The sequence below is a fragment of the Centruroides sculpturatus genome, unplaced genomic scaffold (genome assembly GCF_000671375.1).
Source record: "Centruroides sculpturatus isolate CEXI.00-Female unplaced genomic scaffold, Cexi_2.0 scaffold412, whole genome shotgun sequence".
NCBI lineage: Eukaryota > Metazoa > Arthropoda > Arachnida > Scorpiones > Buthidae > Centruroides > Centruroides sculpturatus.
The window spans coordinates 472849-486844 of record NW_019384903.1 but is presented as its reverse complement, the minus strand read 5'-3'; the positions used below and the strand labels follow the sequence as shown (position 1 = coordinate 486844).

The 13996-nt window shown below is 37.6% G+C and overlaps 1 protein-coding gene across 1 annotated transcript in view; it reads left to right on the top strand.

The window, feature by feature from the left end:
- Positions 1-13996, top strand: part of LOC111631530 (multidrug resistance-associated protein 4-like) — a 69345-nt gene that overhangs the window by 25168 nt on the left and 30181 nt on the right. The window contains exons 16-18 of the mRNA XM_023375786.1: positions 8056-8240; positions 10647-10915; positions 10998-11077. Coding sequence (XP_023231554.1) covers positions 8056-8240; positions 10647-10915; positions 10998-11077 — 534 coding nt within the window. The remainder of the gene's footprint in view (positions 1-8055; positions 8241-10646; positions 10916-10997; positions 11078-13996) is intronic.

Here is a 13996-nt window from a genome sequence, read left to right as displayed (position 1 = left end):
CCTTATTTAGGTATCTCGATTTAAAAGACTAAAATTCAGTTTCGTCACCGAAGAAGAAATGAAAAATTCCGTGCTAGTGTTGCCACCTTTTTAAGATCGCCGACCCGGAGGGCGGGTGAGGTTTGTTCGAACAGATTCCTGACGCGGGCGTATGTCATTTTGCAATGCGAAGAATAATGTGCAGCGCGTGCCGGGTCTAAATCAGTTACAGTTAGCGACTAGGGACACTCGGGTAGGAGTAACGTAAGTAACCTAGATGACTTAGCTCTATCTATTGGAAATATATTGGAGGTGTAGCTTATATGTATGCGTATGAACCGTACGAGAGAAAAAAAAGTCGACAGGTTGCGCACGGTATCGCCGGGTAAAATTAATAGTTCACCCGGACGGTGAGTCGATTCCCGGACTGTCCGGATGGTAACACTGTTCCCCGTGCTCATTTCGATCGGTCCAAATGGTACGTGCGACGAAAGTATAAAATGAAATGGTTCAAATTTTTACAAGATATTATTTATTGTGAAATTTTGCCGCCCCCACTACGCTACGCCACTGGTTTTTAACTTTTTATTCTTAAGCGGATTATCATAAGTAATACAGTCAACCCCCTTATAACGCGCTAGATACGTTCCACTTTATAAGAATCTCGCGTTGTAAGAATTCTTAAATACATGAGCCAATCGCAGCCCAGCACGTGTGAAGTTTACGGACTACGGCTGTTTGAAAGGTTTTTTTCCATAAAATTAATCGATTCTAGACTAATTTGTCTCAACATTTCCAAAACACGTATATTTTTTTGGGAATAATCCGCATAAACTATGCTATAAACAAAAAATTGTAGAATTACTTACCGAGTGTGCACCGTTGGACCACGCCATTGCTTAAGCTTGTTTTTGTCGCGGAGCGGCGCACCGAGCGGCCGCGTTTTCTGATAAGTTATTTTTCTGCGAAAAATTCGTTGAACTTTGGAGACATCGTTAATAAATAGAAATAATTTTTATGGCCGTTGAATAAGAAATGTTTTTTCACAAGAAATGTATAAAATTACAGTACTGTATTAGACTTACGATACCTAATTTACATACTGTACAGACGATAGTAAACTCAACTTACTCGCCTAAACTCTCTGTAGCGTGTAAGTTGTTCGGCTGCTCGTCCACTATTGGTCCAGATTCGACCAATCCTGTCGTGACACGAGTCGGCGATGACGTTTTACCGCATTTTACGAGTCTCTTTTAGCGTCTTTATACGAATATGGTCACAATTTTTTCGCCGCGATATACGAATCCGCATTATACGAATCCGCGTTATAGGGGGGTCGACTGTATATCGTTGGACGTAGTTTAACGCTATTTCCATCGCCCATATTAATAAATTTTTAAAAAATCTAAAAAAGATATTCATATAAAATTGCTGCTCAAAATGTCTTCAGATGAAACAGAGAATACCCAAGAAGTAGAAGAGGAAGATGATAAAGTAAGAGAATACAGAAACAGCATAAAAGAAATATAGAGATGCATTAATCAATGGAGAAACATTAATAAAGTATTAAAAAAGAGTGTCCTAACACACATCGATTGTGCGTCTGAGCTTTTTGAAGACTTATTGCTACTTTAACGTAAGGAAAGGGATAGAATTTTTCAACTTGAAGAAGAGTTGGAAAAACTTAAAAGCATGACTATTCAACCTAAGAAAAAACTATATGCAGAGATTTAAAAAAACAATACATAAGAAGACAGAAACAGATATAACGGTGTTTTCAAACGAATCAGAAATAAAATCAACCGAGATGGATGAAGAACTAAAAAAGACAATTGATATTAAAGCAATAAAGGTAGGCGTCAAAAATATGAGACTAATAAAAACTGGTATTATACTGAAATGTACGCCCAAAAAGAAAGCAGAAAGATTAAAATCGGAAATAAATAATTCTAGCAAATTCGAGGCAAAGACTTCCAGAAAACAAAATCAAAGGATTACAATAAACAAAATGCCATTCAGCTGGAAAAACACAAATGTCAAAAAGAACTTAATGATATATAATACAGAACCACAAGATGACAACTTCAGACCACTTTTTCCAATCAACAAAGATGAACACACGGAAATGTGCACTCGGGTGTTGGAACTGATGCCATCTTGTCGTAGAAAATAAAAGACAATGGAGACATGATCGTAATAGGCTGGAACAGCTCAAAGTTAAGAGACTTTTACAACTTCAAGTGCCGTAACGAGTGCTTTCAATACGGACATCTAGGAAATGATTGTAACGTCGGTATTCACTGCCCGGAATGCTCAAAAGGAGCCACACTTCACGGAAATGTGAGCATGAGTTACGTGAATTGAAATGCATTAACTGTGAGAAATATAACAAATCGTGCCGAAGAGCGCGAGATAAAGTTAACACCAATCGTGGAGTCAGAAATCGCGAGTGCCCTGTCTTCAAAGACCACTGCGAGGTAGCTGAGGTAAGAGTACGCGAATATTAAGGAAAACTTCAATTAACTTTATACAAATTAACTTGGATAGAGGATTTTGTGGCATGAACTACCTGGTAAAATATATCACAGAAAATAACATAGATATAGCAATAATTGAATAACCATATCATACATATAATATCAAAGGCTTTCCCCAGTAATTCAAAGTACACACAAAGAATTAATACACGGCTGTTGTTGTTTGCAACTCTGAACTGCGGGCTACTATAATAGAAGAGCTCAGCAATGAGATAATGATCACAGTTTATTTGGAAATTAATAACTCAAAATTACTAATTAACTCTGCCTATTTCTGACAAAGCGGCAATGTTAGCGAGCAAATTTATAAACATAAAGTACCTTTTAACAAAAGCAAACTACCCATTACTAATAGGAATAGATTCGAACTGCAGATCTACAGCCTGGTGGAACAGGGTTAGAAACAGTGATGGCATTGCATTTCTCGAATTCATACTGAGCAACATCACATTACAAAACACTAAGGCCCACACACTTTCTACAGCCAGCAGGGTTCTAGCCGAATCGACCTCACATTAACCACTGGGAACATAGGTCAGCATATTACAGATTGGTCGACACTATTAATAGAAACACTATAAAGACATAGATATATTACATTTAATCTTCTCATAGAAATATAACATCAAAACAACACAGCAAGAACCGAAAAATATAATATAGCCTACACAAGACAAATTGGGATAACTTTAACTTAGATTACAATAATGAAGTGAACGAAATAATCGAGGAATACACGAAGAAAATCATACATTGCTGTTATAAAAATATCCCTACATACTCCAAACATAAACAATTAGTTCCCTGGTGGACTAGTGAACTAACTGTACAGAGATTATTATTAAATAACTCGAGGCAAAATACCAACGCTGCAAACAACAAACACACCAGAAACACTAACCCCCGTATTCACCAACACGAGTTAAACAGAGAGTTGACGAACTCGAGTTTAGATGTAACTCGAAGTCAGATTACGAGTTACTCTTCTTTCGTATTCAGATAAAAATTTAACTCTAGAGTTTCGCTACTCTAGAGTTAATATTTTAAAACAATCCTGCGATCGAGATTAAACAAGTTTTCTTTCGTAAGCAGAGTTTTGATTGGTTGAAAGCAAACACGTGTATGAACCAGGGAGGAGACGAATAGAATAGAATAAAAACACGTGTAGAAAATGGCGGAAAGTGAAATGGAAAGCAGTGCACGCCGTAATTTTTCTAATTTTGAGAAGGAGATTCTACTTGAATTAGACGAAAAATATAAATCGATCATTGAAAACAAGAAGACAAATGCGATTTCTTCCATACAGAAGAGAGGCACATGGGAAGAACTAACAAAGGAATTCAATGGTATCCCGGGTGTCACCTTTAGAAAAACCAAACAGTTATTGGACTGTTATAAGAATTTAAAAAAGAAAGCCGTGAAAGAACAGGCACAAAAAAAGCCGAATTATTTAAAACAGGAGGAGGAAACCAATTCGTTCTAATATGTTTCTTACGCTCTCTTTTGGCAAACGATATCAACATAGAAAGTCATAATCGTCCAATTGTTCGAGGTCATTTCTTAGAGAAATAATCCGCCGACTTCTTCGTTCCATACGATCTATATAATCTAAATATTTCAGATTTTCTAGCATCTCGGCTTCGTCTTCGTCGAATGTCGCCATTTTTCTCTGAAATAGACCGCTTTGCGCAGGCGTCAAACCTAGAGTTATCGTCTACTCGCCGATTTTCTAGAGTTAGAGTTAGAGTTAGGGTTATTGTGTTCGACTCGAGATTCGGAGTTGGTGAATACCAATTTATTAGTAACTCGAGAGTTAATCCTAACTCTAACTCTAACTCGTGTTGGTGAATACGGGGGTAAGACAATCACACGCAGTTAAGAAATGAATAACAAAAATTATCTTTACCTCCTCAGCTGTTTACTTACAAATATAATCAAACACCAAACAATTGCTGAGCTTACTATTAATTTAATATTCAAACGCTTTCAGCCTATTTTTAATAGGCCATCCTGATAGGCTGAAAGCGTTTGAATATTAAATTAATAGTATGCTCAGCAATTGTTTGGTGTTTGATTAATTTTTGGTACAAATATAACCAAACAATCCAAAGCACACTCTCGGAAGGAATTCTCTACTGATGCTAGGAATCAAAACCCATGGAGCATAGTATATAAATTTCTAAAACACCGAAGCCATATCAACCAGAAAACTGTTTTATTAAAAAATAAAAATATAAATAAATGTATGACTAGCGAGGTTGAAGCAAAAACAATATTAGACTATTTTTACCCCAAGGATGAGTAAAACACAGGCAATAGCAATCATAGCTTAATCTGTCTCTGCTTTAATCAACCATACCTCAATGAAAATGACTCCCTGTTTCAGATGCACAATGTATAAAATGAAATAAAAGCACATTAAAATAAAAAGACATCCGGGCACGTGGGCAAAACAAAGCAAAATCAATCCTTCCTTAAATTGAAAACGGGGGAAGAGTGCAAAATGACATTTAATACTGATAAAACTAAGGGAAATACCAAAAACCTATGTTAAGACTACAAGGTAAATACAGTAGAGCGTCGTTTATCCGAATCAATTGGAGACTGGGGTTGTTCGGATAACTTATTTTTCGGGTAACCGATTATGTGCGAAAAAATACATTAACCTATCCCGTGTTGAAATTTTTCTTTGTTGCGTGTCGCTACGCGTTGAGTTTTCGTCGATGCTAAGTCTAACAAAAACTTTCTAAAATAATAATCGTGGCTATTGTATCGTTAAAAATTACTTCTTTATTTTTTAAAAACAAAATAAATATATTGAAAAATATAAAAACAAAAAATTTATACTTTAGAAGTTAATCTAGTATCAAAAACGTTCGATTCAGCATGGCACAGAGTCCTCAGAAAAACACCACCCAAAAGTGCCAGTGCTGCCAGCTAAAACACATACACAAACATAAAAAAATATTGGAGTAGCCTAAGATAGAGCCAAAGATTGCAGCGCCACAGTACTAGCGAAAATTAAAATTTGCCGACTGAAATTATTTCGGATAACCGACGTTTCGGATAACCGATTTTCGAATAAACGACGCTCTACTGTATTTAAAATATTAAATACTTGGNTATATATGGACCGTTTATTTTGAAAGTGGTGTAAGTCCATTTTTGGAAAAAATTGAGAAAACACATAATATACATACAATTTAGTGTGAACTTTTTATTTATAAACAATTCACACTTAACATTTTAAAATAACCATAAGCTTTGATCAATTGAAAATTTATCGGTAAATGACATTGCATAACCATTGATTTTTAAAGTGATTTTCAAAGTCCTTTTTCTACAGTCTAACCACTTGGGCTGTCCATAAATTACGTGCGCATTTTTCTTGAAATTTTTACTTCCCCTCTTGTCCCAGTTTGTCCAAGTTTTTGTAACCCCTTTCCCTCTATGCGTGTCCGAAACGACTCTATCCGTGTTGAAACCTTCATCGCTTTATGAATTATAGATACGATAAGTAGAAATGAAACATACAAGAAACTTTGAAATAAATATAATAAAATGCATACTGCATAAAATTTAATGAAACGGATGTCCACTAATATTCAATCGCCTTGTTCGACTTGTCTTAATTAATAATCTTTGATACGCCCGCCTTTGCGCCGTACCGGACGAGGGGACGTTAATTACCGACTTAAGCGTAAGAAGGAACTGGGAGATGTGGCAAAACCAGTAGCAGATTTTAACAATATATTTTTAGGAGGTAGAGGCATTATCTTAGGTAACAATGTATACATTGCCGGGCTTCGGAAATAAATATTTAAGCGAAACGATTTATTTTTCGTCTTCTTTTCGGTGGTGGAAATGCGGCCGATTACGAATCTGCAATTAGGCGGGGGTTAATCCGTTCTGTAAATACTGTAGCATTCGCGCTTTACTCGCGTATGTCTGATTTATCAGTTCTTTCTTTCGCTTAACCACCCGCATTGTCAACAATTTCATCTTTTTTGGCTTTGTAATTAAATTAAGTTAACGGAATTTCTATACGTTCCATCCGTCTGTCTTTTAACAGTCCTCGGTCGGTTTATGATTTACATTAACCCGAAGTAACATGTATTACGTAAAAACGTAAGATATGAAAAAAGCATAAAAATATATTAACCTTTAGAAAATCAATACTCGCTTCTTAAACAGAGAGATTTTATGAAATTTGCTTTCTTCGAGGATTTATCGTTTGAAGGAATTACGACGACGCTATCGCACTTTAAAACAATAGCGAAAGGAATTTGAGAGGTTCAAACGTTACTTCTACACGGCGAACGTCGCGCATTTGTCGAAAAAATGGCGGATACATTTAGCATCCAGTGTTACCGGCGAAGGTAATAAACAAATTAAAGTATTTTAAAGTATTTATAGGATGTTTAATAAGACTAAATAATTATTTTTAATTAGCGTGGTGTCTCCTACCGTAGTAGCTGACGATGGGAATACCTCGTACTTTTGTCCAGGGAAGTAGTGGCTTATGTAAATTAGGAAAATTAATTTTTAGAAAATTTACAAACGCGTTACGCCGTTGATGGTAGATGCCGCGAAAGAACAAACCTGCCTTAAGATAAGCTATTACGAAGGCAAATATATGTAAATTCTCTAGGCACTTGGCATCGCTGGCCAAAAAATTGAATAATTAAATAATTTGTGGATTAAAATCGTCCGTTTCTTTACAATATTATTCGTAAATGCTTAAACAATCATTATTTTAATAAAACAGGTCATAATTTAACCCCAAACACAAAAAATGAAGAAGTTTAAATTAAAGCGATCTTCTACTCGTCGGCTCGACCGTCGGCCGTTCACGTTTTGGGCATAATACGACAGCCGCAACCTCTCTGTTATCATCTATAAAGAAAGAAATTTCTTTCGCCGAACGGGCGTTAAAAAATCTAAATATTATTCTTTAAAAACGGCACCCAGAACCGTATTTAACGAAATAATTCTTTACGTCACCGTTACTGTTTTCCACGCGAGAAGTTTACTCGACGTAACCGTATCACCACTTTCCGTAGCGAAATACTTACGAATATAATACGTACAGTACAGTACACACGCAACGAAGTATGCACTTAGTAATTGTCAACGATTCGCGTCTACAATGTGTTTCGTCTACGTCTAGGATAAAACGGAAATCATTTGAACACCATCGATTTACGCAGTTTTTGTACCCGTTAGGTTTACCGGTCCGTGTTTTGGGGATGGGCCGCGTATACATCCGACAGACTAAGCACTTCCGACCAAACGTAGCGGTTCCGACGATAGCGGACTTGCCACCCGTAGTCCGCATTTCGGGGAAGCGATTTGTAAGCCCTCTAATCAGAACGAAACCTTTAACCGCGCAATTCCGCCGGACGAGTACGGTAATTGTTTTGTCCGCCGGAGTTTACGTCAAATAAAAACATTTGTTTTCGTCCGAGCTATTAGAAATGTTCTTGTGTGAAATGGAAGACAAAATATATTTTACTGATAAATATTTAACTTTTTGTAGAAATGTGGAAACCGAGAAAAAACGGGTCCCGGCCAAACCGGGAAGAACGTTCTGTGGACGGGAGCGAAACTGTACGCAAAATACGTCGCCGGGGGAAAGGACAGAGTATCGGGCGTTGTTTTCCTCTTCTTTCTTCTGGTTTCGCAAATGTTGTTTAGCGCGGGCGATTATTGGCTGATTTTATGGTAAGTGTCTGGCGTACAAAATTATTATTTATTTTACTTGTGCGAATTACCTTAAACCAATTTATCGTCGCCCTAGGATTTTTTCTAACTACGCGGCTTTTAATCGTCTACTTCTACTAACAAAGAGTAAGGTCCTTGGGCTTTCCCGGCCGTTACCTATACGCGGCGTGACTGGAGAAAGTATCGGAAGGTACAGGAATTTGCATTCGGGACGTTTGTCAATCCGCTCTCCTTCCGACTCCTCCCCGGCTGGAAACGATGTTTCGAGTCTTTTGGCTAAGATTGTGTCGGGAAAGATTCCCTGACGTTACACGCGTACGGCTTAGTTTACACTGAGCGAATAGCGAAAGCGAATGAGAAAAAGCGATAAGCGATTTTTATTGGCTTAGCGAAATTGATCCGTACAAGCAGAAGCGAAAAGTCATTGCGAATTTTAAGCAGCCAATCATTTGCGAGCGAGAGAAAACGTCATCTCGAAAACAACGAGAACTGTGTGACAACTAGCGGTCATAGGATCGGCGGCGAAATTTTTTCGCTAGCGAAAAAGCTGGACTGTTCCGAACTTGGCAGCGATTGGCGAAATGGTAAAATTCGCCGGAAACGACGTCGTGTCTGGCGTGTTATTCGTTCCGATTTTCGCTTTGGCCAGCGAATCGCGCTCGGCGTGAACTAAGCTTACGCGTCGGCGTGTGAGGCCACACGACACCCGGCTTATCCGGGTGGTTACATGGGCCGTTAACCGCCAAAATTTAATAGCGTACTAAGTAGTGATGTGCCGGATCGTTAAAAATGTATATCCGCGGATACGGATACTGATACGGATCATTAGTGTCTAGATCCGCGGACACGGATACGGATACGGATCTCTACTTTCGTACTCAGTCGGCGGCGGTGCGTGTGACCTTGGACCGATAGTTGACGCTTTGCGTTAGTAACGCGACGTGTTTTGACTTGCACTGCGCGTGTTTTTGTTTATAGTGTGAAAGTGTGCTAAATTAGAATTCACCACAAAGGCAGACAGGATAAAGTAACAAAAGTTGATATAATTTTCCAATTAAGCTATTTCGCGTCTTTATACAGATTCTATTTCGGGGGATTCCAACTTCACGGTGCAAACAGTAGCATGCGAAATTACAGCGATAATAATAGTTCGCTGTATCCAAAGCACGTGTACAATACAGATCCCGATCGCGACAATATAACCCGGAACCTTAAAACTAACCTTAAACACTAACTTAACACTAATAACAGAAAAAGGGATAGAATTAAGATGACAGAAAAAATGGTAGATAAGATAGAAATAGGGATATCTGGGGTTTTGTCCCTTTTTTCGGCTTGTTTCTTTATGCGTACTATTAGGTGGGATAACACACGTCCTTCTCCTATAACTGGCCACTTCTCTTCTACAATAATTAGGATTTTTTTCTTCCACATTCGTCAATACAACCTTAAAACATGATCTTTTTTCTGAACTTATTTCTGAACTATCCGGTCATTGAAAATACGACTCCCAGTATTCTCACCTCGTCCGTACACTCTGCCGTCCGGTTTACGAATGACCTGCTACGTCACTTCTTTTTTTTCTCCGGCTCCTGCTTACACCTTTGCTCCTAAAATTTCTAGGAACTGCTCATCCCACCCAAGGGACAGGGAATAGATAAGAAAGTTCTAGAAGAAAATAGAACAATAGAACAAATGGTAGAAAGAAGAAACGAAACTAAACTAAAATTAATATATACAAAAATATAGCGTACCGCCCCAATAGTTTAGTGCAGTGTTTCCCAACCTTTTTTGTGCTATTCCCCACCTAAGCCTTTCTAAAATTCTTATGTCTCCCTAACATATACAGCGGATATACGGTTAACTTAAACTCTGGACAAGTCCATTTTCGAACTGCCCTCCTTAGCAATCCAATTGCCCCTTGTGAGGCGTGGACCCCACGTTGGGAAACACTAGTTTGTGGCTAGTGAGACACGAGATAGCGTAGATTACGTTTGTGTTTTTGGAGAGTGTTGAGTTAAATTAAAATAAAAACAATGTCGACAAAAAAGTTTAGTAGTGTAATATGGAAATATTTTACGATAGTAAACGACGAATGTGCTATTGCTACCTATCTTTAAAATTTCATATAAGTAATGAAATTCATTAAGATAAAAGATCCGTTAAAGATCCGCTAAAAAGTAACGGCCTCGGATATCCGCGGATACGGATACGGATACGGATATCCGGCACATCACTAGTACTAAGCACCCACCCCTCGTGTACGAGTTACCGAACGAGTTTACAAACATAACGGACCGAATTATTACACGGGCCTATTTTGGTAGAAAGACAAACCAAGGTATTATACTCGCATACGTTCTTATTATATAAAACTAAATATTTTCAAGCCGTACTTTTTTACAGGACTAACGGAAGGTGTTTTGTGAAAAACTACACCTTTTCCAATTACTCGGACGTAAACCGCGGCGTCGACGATATCGACCACCGATACTCGAATACCTTAATCGGTTTATACGTGTATTTAGGACTGATATTCGGACTAATAACGTTTTCGTTGATCTCCGCCGCTCTGTACGTGGAGTTGTGTACGAAATCCTCTAACAACCTACACCGTAGAATGCTTCGTTGCGTCGTGCGTACTCCCGTATCGTTTCTGGATAACAATTCTATAGGCGAGTAAATGTACTGATTTAATATTATTTAAAATAAATATAAAATGGTTTTTTTTCACGTAAAATATTTTATATTATTTAGGTGAAGTCTTGAATCGTTTCTCCAGAGACGTGGGATCCATCGACCAACAGTTACCGATGACCAGTTTTTCCACTATACACGTGAGTTTTTCTTCTATCTCCAATCTAATTTTTCCCATTTTCTTTCCATCGAATACCTCCGACAGTTGGTTAAAAAGTCATGTACTTTTGATCCGCCTTAAAATACAATTAGGCTACGTTTATGCGGATGCCGGAAAGTCAAAAAGTCGTCGGAGGAGTTGACGCGCCTGAGGAATGGCTCTTCGTGTCTGTCGGCCAATTTAGAAAGTGCCTAATTATTCTAGGTTTGTTGGGAGAAATCGATATTGAAACGACACACTTTCAAATAAAGTGTATAAGATGATAAAAGAAAAATAAATCTTTTTATCCGTATATTTACTTTAAACGTACCGAATTGATGGGAATTTTCTCTGATTTTTCTTCACGCTACGCGTTCGCCTTTGTTAGAAAAAATATTAGGAAAGTTCAAACACGTGAAATCCAATAAATAGCTTAGCGTGGATAAGTGTTTATGTATACTCGGTGAAACACGTTACGGACTCGAAAATTTTTTCTGGCAAATTCAAAAATCGCGCTCGAGTTTTATTAAAATAAATAATGACTTATCGTCTTTGAAAAACGATTTCTAGAATGTTGACGAATTCGTTATATCACCAGTGATTTCGTCTGGCAAAAGAGCTGACGTAACCAGGGTGTAACCAGGAATTATTTGTCTGGACATTAAGGCCACGGCTGCGCGCAAAAAGTAATTTAAGCAAAAATGAATAAATTATGGAATGTTTCGAATCGGTGAAAATTATATTTTGGAAGGATGACGCGCAGAGCCGCACGCGTGGTCGATGCCAGTGGTTCCTTGGCAGCCATTTTAAACACGGATAACCTAATTACATTTGTAAAGTATCGTCCGTATACGTTTCGTATACTGTACTTCGAACGAGGATATCGACTCCGCTCCGACGTGGTTAACTTGTCTGTGGAAACTTTTATTCAGAAATATTTCCTCTCGTAATGGAAAACGTTATTTTAGTTATTCTTTGAAATAATTGTTTGTATTAATTCTACTTTAAGGAACTGTCTTCTGACTACGTAACTTTGAAATTCAGCGAGATATTACGGATACATATTATTTACGATATTACTTTCGTAATATCCGATCACAATTTGCATAATCAGATGTTGTATAATTGTTTTTCCTCCTGGTTTTTTTTTCTCAATTAGTATTACAGTATAGCATTAAATAATAATTATGTTTACACTCAGACCGTACTACTTAAATATTATGTCAAACACGCCTTATACCGTTGAGAAACAACTTTATTACTTGAAACAACCCAAAAAACGGGTTCTCGTCAGGTTTTAAATTCTTTTCAACTTTTACAACCGTTCTATATTCGAACTAATACGTTCAAATTCAAAGATGTTCGAATATTTCGTCCAAATACCAAAATATACAATACTAGCTGTTACCCGCGACTTGGCCCGCGGTGGTTTAGCCAGCAAACCCCATTTATATTCAGTATTTCAACCACCGTAGTAATTGTTATATAACACCTACCGCCGAGAATAATGAGAATTGCCGAGAATCGAACGAACTATTTTTAATTTGATCAATTTTCTGGAGCGTTTAGAATCCTTCTATAAACCAACCGATATGCAATAACAAATTCGAATTTAAAACGGTTCGAACATTTGGTTAAAAAATCGAAATAGATAAAAATATTTATAACAATGTCCGAAATGTTATCAATTTAATATACCTAAGTACTTAATAAAGACTAAACGTTGTTGTAAAAGAAAATTGCGTGTAAAATAGGACGGTAGAAGCCGTTCTTCCGGTTAAGCCTTAATGCTCTCCCTCCCCCTCCCGCGGGGAAATTTCGAAAAATTCCTTCTTACTGCGCGTTCTCGTGACGTACCCTAACCGTGTACCAAATTTCACCTCGTTAGGTTCGGCGGTTTGCTCTGGGCGATGATGAATCAGTCAGTCAGTCGGGACAAGTAATTTTATATATTTAGATTATAACCAACAATGCAAATTCATGAAACTGAATGAACTGAAATAAATAGAATAAAATGAAATAAATTCAAATATATTAACACAGTATATAGAATTATATTGACAGCGCGTTATGGATTAGATTTTAATAAGCTATTCTTGATCACATATTCCCAGACCGACGGTAACCCTGTGGCATCCTTGTAATTTAAACATCTGCCAATAAGGCTAGATTTATATATTTCAAATCTTTCTGAACTCGGTGACAGAGTCGGTCAGCGCACCAGTTTAACAATCTTAGCTTCATTCCATTCGACTACTGAACCATTCGATTGCGCTACTCCGAATAGTGCGCTTTGTTTACATCGCAAATATGTTCCTTAAGTCTTTCGCCGAGGTTTCTGTTGCGACACCTACGTACAGTACGTACTCCTTGTTCGGACGTAATTGACCATTGTTAAAAAGTCTCCCGTGTACCCCAGATTTGTTTTTTTCTGGATCTTATCTTTGTCATTCCTAAACAAGTTATAAACTGTGGGAGCCCTTTTGTACAGTATTTTTGTGTTCCTGTAATTCGAAATTTTTTTCATAATAGTGGGCACGCCTGTGTTGTAAGCGAACTTAGTAAGATCGTTGTTCATAATTTTCTTCGCCGTCTATTTGCTAGAATCTGAGTAATAACTTATTAATCTTTCGATGACTTTAGCTCCAAATCCCAACTCCCTAGCAACGTTCTAATCCTATTCAACTCCCGCAACCTGGGTAAACGTCGGGTCAATAATGGAATGCCTTTCTAATTACAGCTCTAAATGCCGAATGTTTATAAATGCGCGGATCATTGGAGGAGGGAGGAATGAATAGTGGGTCGTGAGTGGGCTCGATGTATAGCTTCGTGCTTAAGAAACCATTATTGAATATAATGCCGATGTTTAAACGATGCTCTCCTGTTGTACTAAGTTGTTGTAATCTAAGCTTTAAACCCT